Genomic DNA, 19,899 nt, shown 5'->3' on the forward strand with positions numbered 1-19,899 from the left:
GAAATTTTGAGTAGTTTTTAATTAATAGTTTAAAAAGTATAAAAGTTAAAGATGAAAAATACAAAGCCCAGATGTCCTAAGTTAGCCTGGCGAGCCAGACCCACATTAAAATGTAGGGTCTGGGCACTCACCGTTCGCAGTGCTCAGTCCGAGGGACGGGATAATCAGTTGTCTTTCAAATTCCCTCTGCACGCAATAGGACGCAATAGGATATTTGTTTTCAAGTAGCAGGGAATTCAAGCCAAACCGTTGCAACTCTGCCATCAATCATTATGTTAAGCCCAACAAACGACTCTATACACGATTTCAATGCCTGATTAAGTTTCGATTTCTGGAGCTCACAAGTCAACGGAGAGTTGCTAGACTAGCCCTGGCAGCAAATGTAATTTGCTGCCACTAGGGGCGCGTCTAGATTTCTAGGCTAGTCCTAAGTAAGACCTACGTAACATAGTTTAACGTAACAACGTTAAACGGTTGAAGGTGCATTAACTGCGTTAGAAGAAGAAGAACAACAAGAAGCCTAGGAAGAACAGTACAGTGCATTTTCATGCACTGTAATAATATTGTGGTTATATAATTACAACAACATTGAATCCGATTTACTTGACAAGAATATGGCAGTTTGACAACAAGTGAAGGCAGAATGTATCCTTCTCAGTTTTCACTTGGTGAAATTGCTGAATACATGACATTGTTCTCCCCACACACACACACCTTGCTTGATCATTCAAGATTCAAGAGAGATTCAAGATGAATCATTACATCTCATTATTAATAAAACAAAAAAAAATTATTATCTCATTATTTAGTGGTAAGCTATTACAATAACATTCTTTGGTCAACTCTGCATCAGTGATGTGAAGTTTTTGCGTATTTATGTGTGTTCGTTTATGCGTTTATGCGCCTTGCCAGACGGCAGCAGTTGAATCAGTCTGTGGTTGGGGTGACTCGGGTCTTTGGTAATCCTGCGGGCTTTACTGACACACTGAGTGTTGTATAAATCCTGTATAGCCTGGGCGGGGGGCACATCCACTGATGCACTCGTCGGCACAACCCCCTGCAATGTAACTGAGGGCATGCGCAGCTCCCATACCACTCTCCATTTCTATGTTACAGTCTCTGAATGCGAACACATGGCCTTTTTTATCAAAGCCTTACTAAAAGTGCAGTCAGTGATTGTACGCGTTTTCAAGCCCATAACATTTTTTGTCACGTTCAGCAACCATCTCCTCACGATCTGCTAGGTGGCCATTCCATCAGTAGGCCTACATTGTAAAAAATAAAAAAAAGGTCTCTGTAGGCAGCGCAGGCCGCGAAAACTGGAAACAAATAAAGTGGGGGCAGCCTGTCCCCCAAACAAAACCCTGTGTGGATTTTCTCTGGGAATACTGAAGGGAGGGGTGAGATAGGCCTACGTCTCTGGTGTGTTTTGTTTTCGTCCTTATATAACGTAGGTTGTTTTGGACAAAAGCATCTGCTAATAATTTTAAATATGCGACTTCCTGCGCAATCACTGACTGCGCCTTTAAGCTGATTCACCCAAAGGTTGTTGCACTGCCACTGCAAGGCCAGTGGGGGTGCAAAGGGACTAAACACACTGCTCTACGTTGTACATACCTCTGCAGGGGGCCCATAGGATCCAGGACCCCAAGGCAAACGCCTTAAGTCAGCTGAGACATAGATATTAGAAAGCTAGATACCGCATTGGGCTCGAGTTCTATTAGGTGGCATACGTAAACGTGGCCACCATATTGCTGGGGGCAACACGTTTACTGTATGGCCTCCAGTTATTGTTGCTTTCTAATATCTATACATCTTAGACACGTTGCTGGGCCTTTTTCACCACATGGTTGTGCCTGTCCAAAATTAGGTTATCTGGCACTGTGGAGTGTTACTATGTAGTTGAGGCGGTTCTGAGGCGGATAACCTGACTCTCGCCAGATGAATTTCGTTCCGCTTAGCTCCGCCTAGCTTCACTCACATCCATCTGGGACCTCTTCCATTGAGAGTGATTTCTGCACCCGATTTTATGGTACAGCCAATCAGGACACAGGGCGGGAGTTTCATAGATGTGACATAGCGTAGAAGCGACTGTGAGGGTGCATTCAGAGCACCTCGGAATGACAAGGACCGCCCCCATGGCTACTTTGTTTTTCCAACAGCAAGTGTTCAAGTGCTTTGCCATCGAATGTGTGACAAACACGGATGCCACAACAAAGGTTAAAACATACACTCACTAATCCTAAACAAACAACTGTATTTGCTTAAAATATAGTGTAAGATGCTCGTGAAAGAAAGATATGCAGCTTTTCAAGTGATAAAAAGGGCAAATTCCCAAGTTCACATTAAAACTATTGGACATGAAAGGCCACATGGACTACAAACGAACTACAACGTGACGACAAAAGTGATGACGAGCCCCTAACTGGGCAACTCTGTTAGCAAAATCTAGCCCCAGTTTCCGACCTCTGACTCACACATTAAGTGACGTGAATGACGCGGAATGATGATGTTTTCACTCGGAGAAAGGTTTTTCCGAAGCCCATGAACGCTAGGTTAGACTGTTATCAGCGTCACGGGTTGGCTTCGATGTGAGTGGTTGAAGTAGCCTGGTTGAAGTAGGCCTGGTTGAAGTAGCACGTCAATAGATGACGGACAAGTGGCTTATTCAATCATATGCAATTTTGATTAGGCCCAACCTTCTGAAGCAACACTCCAATGGATTGGTCCCAGATGGATGAGTGGAGCTAGGCGGAACGAAATTCATCTGGCGAGAGTCAGGTTAGTTCTGAGATACATTAAATGTAAAATGCATGACAATTAAATAAATATTAATCAAGTCCAGCATTCCAGGCACAAATATGCAACTAGACAGGATATCATATGGACAAAAGCAGTAACTGAGTGTGACAAACACATCAACATTGTCACATCATTTTGCTAGCTCATAAAATCTGCAAGATCATGAGATAATAAAAAGAGCATAGAATGCACTAAATGATGTGTTTCACTGAAATGTCTTTTTAGTTTTAGGCCTAATTTAATCAATGCTGTTAAACAATCCAATCCAGGTCACTGAAATAAGCTAGGCCACCCCCAATTCATATCAGGTATTATGTTAACATTGCAGTTGAGGACAACAAAACTCAGATATCCGATTCCAGGGCTAATTGCATGCACACTGAATGAATTTGGACTTTGTATCATTGATTTTGAAGTGAATTGAAAGCCTCTGCTATTGCCATGGTGACGTTTCCATGTGATTTCATCGTAGGTCAATGATTGAAGACTTGGTGAGGTGGAAAGCAATTAACAAGTTAATCTAGCTAGGCTGCTTTATTTTGCCAGCTAGATAACTAGACAGGATATAACTAATTATAGGTTAATTAACTAATTGGTCAAGTCACGTCAGTTTACCGCACAGCAGTAGCTTATCAAATCAGTCCTTAAGTTTAGTAGATCGGTAACGTTAAGCCTTGTTAAATACCAGTCCACTGTCCTCAAATGTTTATCGCTATCTAGCCTAGAAGCTACTATATATTTAGCTGATAACGTTACATTACAAATTTAATTTGATAACGTTAGCTATTTGGTTGAGAGACTTTGGAAAACTGTTGACTCATGAAGACTGAAACTAAGTTTGCTTAACGGTGTGCGAAAACTTGGATTTGTTTTTAATAATTCTAACCAACCAGGATTACAAGATCCAATACTAGCTAGCCAGTTAGCTAGCTACTATCCTCTTGCTAGTTGACGTGAATGTCCAGCGGTCCTTCAAAGGAGTAAGTAAACACAACTGCAACTTGGCCTATTTTTCTTTAACACAACTGAAATGTACGGTCGCTTGTATTTGCTGACTTTCATTCACCCGACGTTAGTAACCTAGCCTATGATCACAATTATTTTTTCCATCCCTTACGATTTTAAGTCGGCTGTTCAATTTTGCTGTAATATAGTCAGTTCCAAGTTCAACATTGCAGTCCATGCCCCTGCAAGATATCTATGTATAGGTTGATAATTGATACTGTAACGTTAGCCACCAACTCTGGTGCTATGGTATCTTCAACTCGCAGTAGGTAGGTTAGCCCAAAGTTGCAATCCTTTGTTTCGTCCATCACAGATACACACAGAAGATGGCCTCATCTAAAAGTGCACAGATCGGTATTGTGTCTGCATTATGGCAGACGCCTTTTTCCAAAGCGACTTACAAATAAAACAATAGGCCTACAATAGTTAAATTAACAGTGAACAGCTTTAAAAAAGTTGCTAAGATTACATATAGATAGATAGATACTTTATTGATCCCCAGGGGAATTTTAAGAAATTAAGGAGAATAATAATGCCAATGCAATCAATGGCCTATGTGAAAATAAACAAATACTATACAAACCATAACTCGTAAGAAACGCTAAATCAACTGAGTGCATGCTGAACAGATCTATGCCTTTAGACCCCTCTTGAAAGACTCAAAACTATCACAGGAATGGAGAGCACTGGGCAACTCATTCCACCAACAAGGAACCACTGAGGAAAAGAGTATTTGACCTATAGTGTGCTCCAAATGCAAGAAATTTTTTTTTAAAATGGAGTATGGCAGTACAGTTAAATTCTGTGAATTTTTTGGGCCAAATGTTGCACCTTTTAACTTTGGCAATATGTTGGATTTTAATTAACAACACTGATTTATGTTCTGCTTTTCAGGCCATGAATTTCACTAGCCATGCTACTCTTGGAAGCCAAGAAAACGCCCTTGGTGCAAGAGAAATGGATGGCTCACGAATGCCGAGAACGAAGCAGAGAACTGTGCTTGGGGTTCTGAGTGAAAATGAGCAGCAGAAGAGAGCCTTTTCTCTGGTATTCTATTTTGTTTCAATTGCTGCGTCTTTTGTTTAATTGTGAACTTGATATTAACGGTGTAATCTTCCCATACTGAAGGGAGCCCCAAAACCCAAACCCTTGGATGAGGATTCTAGCTATGGAATTATTACCCAAGCATCCATGTCTAACTTCAGCTATGACGTAGACCTGGACGATCCAAGTGAGATTGTTCTCACATCCACGGGTTCAGCTGGTTCTGAGAGAACGTTGTATGAGGATGTTGCCTTGCAGCATGAAGACTTCCAGTTGGTCTTGGACCAGAGTGGAGGTAAAATGGTTATTTTATGGTAACAAATTATGTTAATTTAATTACCTCATTTGTTATAACCACTACTTTCATTTTATTTCACATTATTGGTGCAGGGTCATGCATGGAGACCTCTATGCAAGACCTAATAGAATATGAGCCATTGTCCTCACAAGAAGCTCATGCAGTTGCTGAATATGCTGAAGAAATTCATCATCATTTGCGACAGAATGAGGTCTGTATCTCTTGTAATGTCCTCAAATAATAATGCATAGAGGACAATTTGATTGGTTGCTTTTTGCTTCTCTTTCCCAGTTGAAATTCAGACCAAAGCCTGGTTACATGAGTAAGCAGCCAGATATTACAAATTGGATGCGTATCATTTTGGTGGACTGGTTGGTTGAAGTTGGTGAGGAGTACAAATTGAATGCGGAGACCATCTTCTTGGCTGTCAACTACATGGATCGATTCCTTTCCAGCATGTCTGTTCTAAGAGGGAAGCTGCAACTTGTTGGAACTGCAGCAATTCTACTAGCTGCGTATGTACTCTTTAAGAATTGGATGGGGGTCCATGGGAGTGGTCTTGTTTCTTGATTCTTGAATAGAATGTGCTTCTTTTCCCTCCAGAAAATATGAGGAGGTGTATCCACCAGAAGTGGATGAGTTTGTTTACATCACGGATGACACCTATTCAAAGAAGCAGCTGCTCCGAATGGAGCATCTTCTTTTGAAAGTCCTTGGTTTTGACCTGACCGTGCCAACAACACATCAGTTTTTGATGCTGTATATTACTTTTGAACCTCTCGGTACCAAGACTGCACACCTTGCCCTGGTATGTCATGGCACCCTGTTAATTCTAGTATTGGCTTGGGTATGCCCTTAAACCTGTTTTCAATTGTACCCTCTTCCAGTTTCTTGCAGAGCTGAGCTTGCTGGAAGTTGATCCATTTCTACAACATGTTCCTTCTAAAGTTGCAGCTGCTTCTTACTGTCTTGCTAATTATACACTCAACAGAACCTTCTGGGTAGGATTTGCAGGGACTAATTTGCTTTATTTAGAAATATTTATTAGCTGTAATGCTTGTTAATTGTTGTTTCTTATCTGGCAGCCTGATCCTCTGCATTCGTTCACTGGGTACACATTGACTGAAATTGCCCCTTGCTTAAGAGATCTCCATAAACTCCATCAGAGTGCTGCAAACCGGCCACAGCAGGCAATTGGAGAGAAGTACAAGACCCTCAGGTATGCTGTTTGAAATTGCTCTCCTTTGAGTCACCCGTGACCAAGAATTTGTCCACATAATTTTATTTTTTTCAGGAATGGTGCCGTTTCACTCATCACTCCACTGGATTGCCTGCCATTCCAGTAACATGTCGGTCCTCAAAGGCATCCAAACTCAGCTCTTATTTTTAATGACGACTGGTGATAAAGTGGTCAATGTATATATTTTAATGAACTTTTAAGTCTGTAAATGGTTTTAATTTTATTTCTTAACTTTTTAGGCAGATCCAGAAGGTAGCCATCACGTAATTTTAAAGAAAGTAGGCTTAACTTGTATTCTGTGATGTGTAAAGCCGCCCCCCCCCCCCCCTCCCCCTCGCTGCATTTATCCTTTTCTGTGTCTGTATTGACTTTTTTTATGTAAACAAGTGGTAGTCTAGTCACATTGTTTTCACTTTCAAGTTGTACAGCTTTACTTTTACAATCATGGAAATGTGAAACTTCATTATGTGAAATAAATGAAGTAAACTGCCTCATAATGTTTTGCCTGTTCCTCCTGATGAGTTTTAAAATTATTCTGTACATCTCAATGGATATTTCACATCACATGCATACCTTTGTATTGGAGTCAGAATTGCTGAAGAAATTTATAGTAGGCCTACTACTCGTTTTGATCAGATACAAAGAAATGTCTTTGTTTTTTCCGCCCCTCAACATGTGAGCGTCTGTATTTTTCCCTTCGAGGTTGCCATAGTTTTACTGTGAATGATGGGCGACAGGGAGGTTCCAGTGAACGCAAATTGGAAATCGTGCTGCCCAGCGGTAGCCAAGTTCACAGTATGCGACCAGGGATAAACTTTTCAATAAATGCGGTAAGACTACTGCGTGCATTAGTTTGCACTTCTAACCGACACGTTTACACTTTCAGAATATTTTCTCTGAGATCAATCAGTTGTATTTGAGAAATGAGTTCAGTATCGTAATGGAAATTCGCACTAGGCACAACCCTCGGAAATAATTTTATAAAAACGTGTAGGCCTATGTTATCTACAGTACATATACGTATAAATCATGTCTGATGGAACTGATGAAATAGGCTACAACTTGACGTGGGTCGTGTTTACAAAACGAAAGACCATCAAAAACCTGTAATTTGGTCTTTAACGTAATGTCCAATAATGTTGATAGGCTTTGTCTATTATGGCGATGGAGAAGCGAATTTATTGTATATTTTTAATGTGTCCGTTTCTATAATCATGACTAAGTATGTTAGGCTAGGCCAGTGGTTTTCAAAGTGGGAGCCGGGGGCCGCGAGGGGGTGCCAGGGGGGCCTCCAAGTTGGAAGGAAAAATAAAAGAAACCAATAAATACACTGTATAACACTCATAGTAATATAATGTCATTATAATAATGTGTCGCATATCTGGACATTATATTTTCCATGATAATGACTGGGAATAATAGTAAAGTGATAGCTCTTATATAGCAGAAAGCCCCAAATGCAATTTTTACACACTATATGCTCCATCGCGAAGTGCTTGTGGCTAAAGTAATTATTAGGATTAGCTTAATGTATTTTTACATTTGCTGTAGTATTGTCGATGGGTTTAATAACACATCAAGGGGGTCCTTGGCCAGAACCTAGTGGTATTTGGGGGACCCTGTTGTGGAAAAGTTTGGGAACCCCTGGCTATAGGCTACTTGTGTTAATGTGCTATTGTGGTTTAGTCTGGAATGTGAGAGCCTGGTGTTTCGGTCAAACCGGTAGAACCAGCTACATCGAGTATAGGCCTTGTGGTCTATTCTATGGTATGTCAAGTCAGATTAATAATCAAGTTTCTTAACTCTTTCAATAGATAACTTGAATCTTCATTGTCATGGACACAGCTGAGGTTAACCTGCAGGTTATAAACACGCATTATCAGAGGGCTTTCGACTGCCTCAACACAGGACTCTCAGAGGATGAGGCAGGACGCAAGACCACTGCGTTGATGTTCTATAGGCTGGGCCGCCAGCACCTCCTTCAAGGGCTTGAAGTCTCCACCCATGGAGAGACATGTGTTGGTGCTGCCTGGGAGTCAGCGAGGCAGATGCAGCTGAAGATGAATGAGACTCTGAGCACCATCACAACACGCTTGGCCATATTAGAGACGACACCCACACAGGAGAATGCCGGAGCCCAAACCCAGCACCTTTACCCAGCCTTGCCTATCTTACAGACAGACTCCACGCGCAGTGCAACAGCAGTCCCTGTCCGGAGCCTGTATCCAAACCTGCCTCGGATAGAGGAGCCGGCATCTCTGGGAGCAGTCCTGTCAGACAACCTGCTGGGTGCAGGTGAAGTTTCTTCTTTGCCCGTCTCTCCTGTGATGGCGCTGGGGGTACCTGGAGATCAGCCCCCTGCCTACACTCCCCAACCCTCTGATGGTCACCTCTCCCTCTCCCATGGCACAGACAAGGAGGTGATGTCTGCACAGGATGACTGGGAGCTAGTGGACAGACCACAAGTCACGCAGAGTCAAGAGATCAACGGCGAGGAGCTCTTTTACTTGGCCCAGGGAGTACAAATTTTCTTTGTTGCAGCAGATGGCCAAGTCAGTGCGCCTTCCTATCCGGGTTTTTTGCGCATAATTGTATGTACCAGGAACCAGCATACAGACCCCTCTCTGGGCCACCCCCCTGCATACTTACAGGTAAACAAATACTCATCTCACCTGAACTGATTCTAAACTAGTTTAGATAACTGAGTCAGTATTTCATAGTAGTAATAGAAATAGTGTTGTGTAATACTGGTGATTATATTGTGCATATTGTTGCTATGCATCACACTCTTTGACCTTTATATGTTTGGAGTTGCATAACATTTTATGGCCATGTTGGCTGTTCTGAGTTTTTCCATTTCTTTAATGGCACTCTTAAACAGTGATCCCATGAAATCTGACTTATACAATGTCATTGTCCAAGTTTTTTCACATTGGACTGTTTAGTTGGGCCACTGTGAGGAGTTGTCATAGAGGCTGGGCCAACCCTGTAATTGCATTACTAAATGAGAGGCCAACGCTCAGACATTAGGCTCTCTGCCTCTCAAAAGGCCAAAAAAACAGATACCCATGTGAGCTGCATTTTTCAGTACGAGGCCACTTTAGAAAATCTGTGACTGTCTCTTGGAAAAAATGGACAAATACTTCACAGGAGCTTTTACAAAAATATGGTTGACAAAATTGTCATCAATTCCTAGTGTCTTCAAGTGACTGGAAATTATTTTTTGATCATTAAAATGATCTGCTTGAATTGACAGCCTCACTGAGCGTCTGAGAACTGAGAGATTCTCACAGTTATGTGGAATTTGAAGTGTCTGACACTTGATTTAGACATAATTGGAATGAGGAAACTTCCTGCCAACGCAACATTGTTTTCAAGCCTTCCCAGAACCGTATTTAACCTGATGTTAGAGAGATCATCTTTTGACATGCCATTGAATTAGGCTTTTCATGAGTTGGTATGCACAGCATTTTGTAGCATGGGGATCACACTTTGTCAATTTGGCAGATTGTGCTCGGCATTGTTGGCACGGTTCCACATGTGAAGGCCAGCTCTCAACTGCAGTCACAGTCCAGCTGCCTGATCCTGGCCATGTGCTTGTGGAACACAGCACACGTCTACAGTCTGACCGCCTTTGTCTCATTGTTGTCCCCTGGAACAATGAAATAGTTGCCATTTGCTGCGCTGCTGAGCCGTGCCAAACCAGGCAAAATGTCCACATGCGTGCCTCTTTGGGTTTTGTAGTGCAATGTTGCGTATCCGACTAGAACCAACCATGTCTATCTGCATTTCACATTTTATCTGCTTTCTATACTGTTAACCCATCAACCATAATTTGTTAAAAGTGGATCTTATATCACTGTTACATTAAGTACAATGGTTATTAGTCAGGGCTTAAATACATATGGTCAGTGCCCTTTTCTAGTAACATAATTAAATTATATCTCAATCGAGTATATTTTTTGCTTAATGAGTCACAGACAATGAAATACATTCAGAGATGTAAAGTTAACACCCAACAACAAACAGACAGAAATAGAAACAAACATAGATAATGTTGTAGTGTTTGTAGGTATGGGTGATTGTTTTTACACGTATCACTGTTGTGATGACAGGTATGCAATTGGCTCTACCCACTGTACTCCGACTTGCCTGTCCTGCTGAGTAACACAGGCGTGTTCACATTCCCCGACACCACCGCCAGCACACCTGGTTCCTATGTGGGCGTGGTGCTCTCATCTGGGCTGCCTGCATCAGATCGAGCTCGCTTTCACCAACATTTGTCCCAGCTTACTCTTCTCAGGGTTCAGGTAGGAGAAAACACATTATGTGCATGGTTGAAGTTGTTTCAAAAAAGTGTTCACTTGAACAGACTTTGGTTAATGTTCATGCAATGGCTTTGTAGGCTGTTGTTTTTGGCATTATTGTATTTATTAGATAATTACCAATGTATTGTAACTAATAAGGGCTATTACTTTTGTGCATTTATTTATTTATTATTTTTAGTATATTCTACTAAACTCCACATCAACGAAAAATTGCCTTTTTCCCCTTTTCATGACCCCTTATGCAGACTGCAGATGAGAATGCTGCTGTGGAGGCCATTGACCTGGGTGAGAAGATTCCCATAGGACATGCCGCAGAGGGGAAGACTCTACCTGAGTGGAGTGATAAGTTGGCTCAGAACATTCTTGCAGGTCTGTGCCTTCTTAGTTTACATGAGCAGCTCAAGGATGACTGCCAACATAGTACACCTTCAATAATTATAATATTGTTTGAATTATGATTCTCACTATCCTGATTATAGCAGATTCTGTATAAGAGCCATAAGCCACTGCCAATCCTAACATTGAGCATATTTACAATTATGATCAGTGTTAGCATTGGGCCTAGCTTCTGCTACTATGACTATGAATGGTAGAAATTAATTTGAATTAGCCAAATGAACATTACATATATTTTAATACTTTTATCTGCTTCATGAAATATTTCAAGGATATGCTTTTGTTTACATACATTCCCAAAGTAATACATTTGCCCAACAGGTGGCAGCATTGTCTTGTAGAGGAGAGTGTAGATAGCCACAGTGCTAACACAGTTCCACAATATGTCCCTACAGGGGCATCTTGGCTGAGCCGTGGGCTGGTGAAGGGAGGAAACTATGCCGGGAAGGCGATCCAGAAAGGAGCATCCTCGCTGCGCGACCACATGACCCCACGGGAGGTACCTGCTGAGGTCAGCCCCAAAGTCAGCAAGGGCCTCAACGCTACTAAGGAGGCCACTGGCGGAGCTGTCAAAGTCAGCCAGTTTATTGGTGAGGCTCTTATTCCCATGGCTGTCAATTGGTGTGCCAAAAAATAGATTGATTTTCACTCAGTGGAAAAAAAAATGTTGAAGAATAACATAGATCAGTGGTTTTCAAAGTGGGGGCCGGGGCCGCGAAGGGGTGCCAGGGGGGCCTCAGCAAGTTGGAAGGAAAAATAAAAGCAACAAATAAATACATTTGAAAAAATCTAAATATACCTATTACTATGAGGGTTGTTTATACAATGCCATTATAATAATTTGTCGCATATCTGAACATTATATTTTCCATCAATAGTAGAGTGATAGCTCTCATATAGCAGAAAGCCCCAAAATGCAATTTTTACACACTGTATGCTCCATCACGAAGTGCTTGTGGCTAAAATAATTATTAGGATTAGCTTTATGTATTTTTAAATTTGCCGTAGTATTGTCGATGGGTTTAATAACACATCAAGAACATTGTATTTGGCCAGAACCTTGTGGTATTTGGGGGGCCTTGTCGTGGAAAAGTTTGGGAACCCCTGACATAGATGGTGGTGTCAATGCTACCTTCCTAACAGGCATTGTCAGATGAATGTAATAAAACATGATTATGATTTGTTTATGTATGCTGTTCAATGAGATGTTCCATTCCTCTGTTATAGTGGATAGTATAGCTACTGTGGCTGATAAGGTTGGGAAGGAGTTGGCACCACATGTGAAGAAGCATGGCAGTAAGCTGATTCCAGAATCACTGAAGAAGAACAAAGATGGCCACTCAAATATAGACGGAGCACTAATGGTTGCCTCAAGTAGCTTACAAGGTAGTTTGAGCCCTGTTTTTCATGAGCTGGCATTTTTTTAAAAATAGACCACTTATTTATATAAGTTGGACACAACCATTATCATAGTTTTGGAACAGATTAATACAAATAATGACTGTTTTCCATAAACAACAAGGATGGGAATGGTTTACAAAAACCTTTCGGACCTATTCGCATGGAAACAAATGAAGACAGAACAAATCAACGAAAGTGTCTTATTATAGATATACTTTCTTGCTCCATTTAAGGACTTTCAACTGTGTGGACGAGTATGGAGACAGCAGCAAAAAACATTGGGAAAAGTCTAGCTTCAGAGACTGTCCAAACTGTCAGACACAAGTAAGTATTTTTAATCATTACCCATTTGCACATTATAAGTATTTCACTAACTGCATCCGTCGGGCTCCGACTTACACCTGTCATTCTTGGGGGTCTAATAAATCACTGCTCTCTCTCGCTGTACTTCTGGTTGCTTGGTGATATGGGGATGTTTTCTGTCTTTACTGGGTTCTTTCTGTCTGCTCTGTTTTCAGATTTAGAGGTCTAGAACTCATCTGGGATCGTCCTAAGAACATGTAACAGACCTGAATAGACTAGTGAAGACATTTTGACTGAATATTGATTTGCAGTTCTACTAATTTTGTCTGACTTTCTCGGTATCTTCAGTGCCTTACTTTGGGAATAATGGTATATAAAGGTGGCCTTATATTTACTATTAAAAATTTGCAATGGGATATTGATCTCTGTGTGCATTCATTTCTTCCTTGTCAGTAATGTTTTAATCTCTGCGTAAAATAGGCTTTGAGATGCAAATTGTTTTTACGGAGCTGTCGTCTTTTACACTAACTTTGTTTCACCCATTAAGGTGCTATCTAGAACTTTTCAGAGGATTACCATCTCGGGAAAAAAAAGACTGATTGATAGAGGGATCTAGATAGCGCCTTAAAATAAAATAAAAGTGATCTCTGATGCCCTACACAACCAGTTAATGCCAACGGCTCTCCGCTAAACAAGTCACATTTGCACTTGCGCTGCATCTGTAGACATCCCTCTAACTCTTCCACTGTCCATAAAAGGTATGGGGATGATGCAGGAAAGGCAGCAGACACCACTGTCAAGTCTGTTGTCAACTTGGGCATCGCTGCATACAACATTGACAACATTGGTATCAAGGCTGCACTGAAAACTACTGGAAAGCAGACAGCAAAGGCCGTGGTAAAGAAGGAGGAAGTTGGTGAGAAGCAAACGGAGGATGAATATAATAAGGCAAATAGTCAGGGAAAATAATAGGCTACCCACTGTAATGCACATACTCAACAATCATCGATTTTCTGTGGACATTTGGGAATTCTGTGTTTATGTCTTTGACATTACATTATTGACACTCCTAATTTCGGTCGACTCAAACAACCCCAAGAGTACTAAGCCTGCATTGAAATTAATTTTTACTTTATGCATAGCCTAATTTATCTGTACATTTCGCTGCTAAACTAATAAACAATATCTGAACATTTGTATCACTTCACTCCACTGGGATTTGTTCGTTTTTAATACAATAAAGATATGTAAAACAAGAAGTGTCCATCATGTCCTCATATCTGAAAACAGCAAGTAGATGTCCCTATGGTGCTTGCACTGGTCTGAAATATAGAATTAGGAATTACTAGTTTTTCAGACCTGGAAAGGTATGGGTGAAAGAAATTTGGGATAAACAAAAAAAACAAAAACAGAAAAAGTCAATGTGCAAATCATCAAGGTCAAGGGACAAATTTCCAACTAAATTACAAAATTAGAGGTAGTTTATTTCAGAAAAACAATCTGTTCGTAAAGGCTCTGGAATTTTTATTTAGGAATAGCAGGGCAAGGACCCTGTGTAAAAGGTCCTATAAAGGTATTATGTGTTTGCTGCAAATGTAGCATACAGCAAGTGGTGAAGGGACTTGCATGCGCTGCCCGCCAGTCGTCAGGAAGACGCTTACCGGATATGAATGTCGCCAATGGAGACGGAGACACAACTCAACAAAGTTTTCGTAGGTCCTCTGAAATGGAAGACCCAGATTTAGGGAAGTTTGACTTGGCTCGCTTGCAAGCAGAGCTTGATCAGGAGATGGAAATGAAGTAAGTAAACAATGTAATATTGGGCACCATGTGTCACATTTAGACGCTTAGAAAAAAAGAGAAAATTATATTAGGCCCTGGGAATTTATTTCAGTCGGTCTGCTGTTACACATCCTCAGTGCAATCCTTTGTTTAAACTTTTATATTTCTATAACTTTGAAAATGTGAACTTTATTTACAATTATTTCGTGTCCTTTCCTTTCGGAGGGAGTTGTTGGAGGAATCGGTCTCAGATCTCAGGAACACCATGGCTGATTTGGAGGATAGACTCCACAGTGTAGAAGGTGAAGGTGTGTGTGATATTGCCAGTATCGCATATTTTGTGTTTGTTTATTAGGCATTTGCATAATAAAAGGAGTGCACGAGCTACGTCTGAAGAGGAATGTCTTTCCCATAACATTTGCTTACATTAGGAAACGAATGGAAGACCAGATATGAGACCCAGCTGGACCTCAACGGGCAGCTAGAGCGGCAAATTGCATTTGTGCACGGGAGACTAGAGGATCTCCGTGGTAACCCCATGGGTAAGGAGCTGTTTTATGTAAACGTCGTAGGGAGGCGCCAAAAAGTTTAACTTTAACTCCAATAGCTGCTACTGGGAATAGCCTACTTATTTCATTTTTGTTTTATTTTCATGCATTTTTGGTTTAGCCTATTGTTTCAATTTTGTCTTCGTAGTGCTGCCTCTGTTATATGCGTGAAATATAGGCCTAACACATTGTATGACCATTGTTTATGATGTGCCATATAAATAAATTTGAACTTGAAATTGAACTTAAAGCAACACCAAAGAGTTTTTTGTACCTTAAAATAATGTTTCCAAAATCGTTTCAGTGGTTCATCAACTTGTAACAGGGTGAACAGCACTTCTGCATTCGCTTCGCAGCCCTCTATCGGCTATAACCGCACTATGTAAGTTTGCCAGATCGGGTAGCGCATCTGTAGTTCAATGGAATGAGACATAAGAAACTACACATTTGACTCTGCGTTTGATGTCGCAATACATCGTACTTTCATAAATCATGCAACATTATTCTACCTTGTCTGTGGACATTGTTAATTGCAAAGCCGGTGCTGGATAAACAAATAGTGTGCGTGCGACAGAGGGAAAGTTCTTTGGTGTTGCTTTAAGAAAAAATATAGCTAAGCGTCTGTGTGAACACCACATCAGTTTATAAAATTAAAAGTAGGCTTAGTACAGGTATAAGGTTGTCTCTATAATTATGAAAGTATAGCCTACATCTACATAAGTTGCATATTGTCTAACTTTGATATTTAGCTTACATTGATTATGTTCTTATTCTCAATATCGGTATCTTTATTTATAGATAGACTTGCATCAATAAGGTCCTATGATGCTATGTCAGAGGTAAGATACACACACACACACACACACACACACACACACACATAGAGAGTGTGAACGAGATTCTCTACTTCTGACATGCTATGTCAGAGGTAAGTTACACACACACACACACACACAAACTTATTTAAGATTTGTCGATCACTTTTCACAGGAAGCTTTGAAATACCACCTCAAACTCCTTACCACTGAGAAGTCCAATCTTCACAGTCAGCTTCTGGATCTCCATACAAGGATTCAGCAGGAAGGCAAGGTCTGTGTATGCATCAGAATCTGTTCATTTTTAACATCCATATACAAAAACTACAATTTCCTTCAGGTGGAGTTTTCCTTCGAAAACTATGCTGGAAAAACATATTTGCATGTTTGTATGTTGAACATACGAAGGCCAATATGGCTGTAACACGTAGGCCCATGTGCTTTTAACCAGTTCTTGCCATGATAAATGAAAGGCTTTTTATACTTTTTCAACCTCAGAGTGCCTCTGCAAACTCTTTTCTCTTTGGATTCTCACTTCACCCGTCACAGAAGAGCACCTGAGCAAGGAATTATCTGAAGTCTCCTGAGCGCCCTAAGCCCCTTTGTGTCTTCTCACATGCATAGCATGTTTAAATCAAATTAAATTGAATTGAAATTGAAATGTAAGGCTTCTAAAATGTATTCCTAGGCTTTGTGAGTGCCTTAGATATTTGCTACATTACAGAACTATTATTTGGATCCCCAAATTGAAGAGCACCAGAGGGACACCCTGTTTCCTACCCTAGCAGCACTCCTTGCAGACATGATTGCAGTTTTTTTGAAACAGCAAGGCTTAATCATGTCTTGCATTCGAAAAGAGAATGCTCTGTCTTATGAGAGCCATTACCATGTGATATATCAGCATTGCCTTTTTTAACAACATGAAAATAGCTTTAGGGGATACAGGAGATTAACCGAGATATAAAGGCAACACTGGTTAATAATCCAAGAGTAGATTTGCATTCTTTGCATTCTGTCTCAAGCATTGTGTTGGTAATGAAAATGAGGTGGTTGCTGTAATAACACATCATGCCATTGCTGTAATAACATCATGCAAAAATGCAGTCACTTTGCTTGTTTTAACCAGGCTTATCAAAAAACAAATGAAGAGAGACGCGCTTATATAGCAGAGATTGCAAAGGTTGGTCATGAATAAGTTTTGTATGAAATACTTCTTTAATTATGAAATGTTTTCTCTTATTTTATTCATATGGTGGCAGTAAGATGGGTCATTAAAACAGTTTTGCTACAGTGCCCAATTTGTTGTCTAGTTTTGCATATGGGTCGGGGGTTGAGATTGTTGTTCCTGCATGTTTGGAGTTTCTAAGTAGTGTTGACGAGATGTATCAGATCCACCTACATCCATACCTTTTCCATCTTATATTTAGTGAATGGTGAAGATTTTCCAGGTGTGGTTATTTGATATGCCTATTCTCTAGATGTGTATTTGGTGATTGTAAAAAACTACTTTTTCTACTGACTCATGTCATAATCATAATTATCACATAATAATGCTCTTTTAGGTGTCATCAACTCTGGACATGAGCAGAAAGACACAGCTTCATCAACCACGAGAAAATGGCAGAAAACCTGTGAGAAGGTGCAGTATTTTCTTTTTACAAAAACATTGAAACACAAATACCGGCAAATAATTCCTAATCTCCCATCTGATCAGTGAAACAACTATGGTAATGTGCTGCACACAGAGGCAACCATGCTGTGAGGGACAGAGGCGACCACCCCACGTTTGGGGAGGTGCGCCACTGGATAAGGTGGTGCTGAGGGAAGGAGATTGGCAGGAGACGACAGTTCCGTACAAAAATATAATTTATTTTATTGTCCACAAACCAGGAGGAAACACAGCAGGAATCCAGACATAAAAATCCAGGGATCTTCAGTATGTATCTTCAAGTGAACATTTGAACTCGCCATTAAACTAGGCAACAATTCCACAGACTTTCTAGGCTCCCGGTCCAAACAAGGCGACCTTGCATAACTCTGACCATACTTTCACTTGAATTTAATTTTAAACTCTAAACTTCCCTGAGTCCCTGGATCTCCAGCTCTTCCCTCTGTCTTCCATTGTCTCCAGTCTATTGTGTGTCTCCCTGTGTGAAATAAGCCTTCCATTAAATAGGCTAGGCAATTACCCAATTAGGTCTGGGCTAAACCATTATAGGAAATGTGGGGGTGGTGGTGGTCTGTACCATTATCCCAAACACAGTTAAAATCAACACCTTAATACAGACATAAACCTATACACAGCCATAAACCTGGAACTGAGTGCAGGTGAGTGTGTTTAGCTGCAGGCCTTGCAGGTGGCACAAGGCAGTTTTTCAAAAGTTTGTCGTATAGTAGGGGAAAAGGAGAGGACTCCTTTTTCACACATGGGTAATATTTATTTGTTTGTGTTTATGTTTACAGCGGCCTGGACAATTTGCCCCACAGGAAGCACAACCCAAAAGGGAAGACAGCGGGTGCCACGGGAGCATCCAATGGGAGCCGATTACCCCGACTGAAGCGCTGAGTCATCAGGGACATTGAAAATCTCAAATGCATTGGCGATATGGATCAATAATGTTTGCCTCATATATCCTCCACTGAGGGCGAGCAGTACCAACCCTCTATCAGGAAAAGGTTTTGCAGTTACCGGTATATGAGTTACAATTGACGTAGGCCTAACTGTAAGTGCTTATGAAAATATCTGTAAAATGTCTGAACGATAATGCTTTAGAGATATTGTGTTGTTTTAGAATTACTATACTACATTCTACACTCTGCATTCAGTAGAACATTGTGTAGCAACACTGAAACATTGTTTTCATTTTTATCTTTCTAAATAGATTCAAGCCCAGATTAATGCCCAATGGTGCCTTTTTGACACACCCTCATTCCCACATACCTACACAATATGTGCTTCATAAAACCACATAATATATCAGCCCTATTTAATGATAGATTGACAGCAACGTATATCCATAAAGATGCTGGTGCTTCTGCATAGATGGATTGGTTGATCCAAACAAATGAGTAGCAGTGCTGTTTTTCATAACTGGTTTGTCTCTACATAACAATGTTTGTAACACAGAAGACCATTGCAAACAAGAAACTATCTTTACGATGTTGAAAAAGGTTTGTCTCATCGACCCCTGAGCCTTTCTGGAACAGGCAGTGAAATTGTTAATGTATGACGCAATGCTACCACCATGAATTTTACCATAACAGGTAAAGAATGAATATCTGCAAATGACATTGTCATAAGAAAATCACAAAAGGTAGACACAAACCTTCACAATAAACCTTCACACAAACCTTATGAAGTGTGTGGCCTACTTAAAATGTTCTTAAACAATATTGTAGAATGTATTGTCTTTAAATAAAAAAATAATACTAAATAAATAAATAAGTATAGCTTGTATGAATTTATCAATCTGAAGCTTAAAGGTAAGAGATGACCTATTTCTTATTCTCTATTCTCTCCATATCTATAGCCCAATAACTATGTAGACACACGAGGCAAGCTTCCTCAGCCACTACACCATAACCATTTCGGGTTTAATGTCCTATCTTGATATCAGCCGAAAAAAGAGTTATCATGGTTTGTTCATTTCCCATACCCTTGGTCTTATAGTCAATGAGAGAAGCTTAGTGTGCATTTCTTCATGTGAACAAAATTAGGTAGTTATGACGTCAAGACCACCTTTTACTAGTCGTGCACGTTGGGAGGCGTGTAGCGGTTGTGGCAGTTCTGCGGTGGGACGCTGCATTAATGAGTGACTAGCTAGCCCATGTAAATCACGACACGACAGCGAGAGGAGAGGACAGCAACTGCAGCGCAGCCGCTGCGTACTCTGGCAGGCTTATTGCTCAGTTTATTCGAAGCTTTGGCTATTGGGTC

The 19,899-nt window shown here is 40.6% G+C and overlaps 3 protein-coding genes across 3 annotated transcripts; all 3 read left to right on the forward strand.

Annotated features, from left to right (window-relative positions):
• The first annotated feature begins 4,704 nt into the window (after positions 1–4,704).
• Positions 4,705–7,068, forward strand: ccna1 (cyclin A1). Its single transcript, XM_076274889.1, has 8 exons — positions 4,705–4,854; positions 4,936–5,146; positions 5,242–5,360; positions 5,441–5,664; positions 5,753–5,957; positions 6,037–6,150; positions 6,235–6,368; positions 7,026–7,068. Exons 1-8 carry the CDS (start codon positions 4,705–4,707, stop codon positions 7,066–7,068), a joined length of 1,200 nt encoding a protein of 399 aa, XP_076131004.1.
• A 57-nt stretch (positions 7,069–7,125) lies between these two features.
• On the forward strand, positions 7,126–14,024 carry sparta (spartin a). Its single transcript, XM_076274572.1, has 8 exons — positions 7,126–7,219; positions 8,204–9,040; positions 10,505–10,699; positions 10,963–11,086; positions 11,509–11,703; positions 12,341–12,499; positions 12,748–12,838; positions 13,576–14,024. Exons 2-8 carry the CDS (start codon positions 8,225–8,227, stop codon positions 13,784–13,786), a joined length of 1,791 nt encoding a protein of 596 aa, XP_076130687.1. The 5' UTR covers positions 7,126–7,219; positions 8,204–8,224; the 3' UTR covers positions 13,787–14,024.
• A 519-nt stretch (positions 14,025–14,543) lies between these two features.
• On the forward strand, positions 14,544–18,528 carry ccdc169 (coiled-coil domain containing 169). Its single transcript, XM_076274890.1, has 8 exons — positions 14,544–14,617; positions 14,825–14,907; positions 15,031–15,141; positions 15,946–15,986; positions 16,138–16,236; positions 17,089–17,142; positions 17,525–17,601; positions 18,426–18,528. Exons 1-8 carry the CDS (start codon positions 14,544–14,546, stop codon positions 18,526–18,528), a joined length of 642 nt encoding a protein of 213 aa, XP_076131005.1.
• The last annotated feature ends 1,371 nt before the right edge of the window (positions 18,529–19,899 follow it).

The sequence above is a fragment of the Alosa pseudoharengus genome, unplaced genomic scaffold (genome assembly GCF_046254945.1).
Source record: "Alosa pseudoharengus isolate Yale_2024_CS ecotype anadromous, Long Island Sound unplaced genomic scaffold, YU_APseudo_1.1 YU_APseudo_1.1_scf_8, whole genome shotgun sequence".
In the NCBI taxonomy this organism is placed as follows: domain Eukaryota; kingdom Metazoa; phylum Chordata; class Actinopteri; order Clupeiformes; family Clupeidae; genus Alosa; species Alosa pseudoharengus.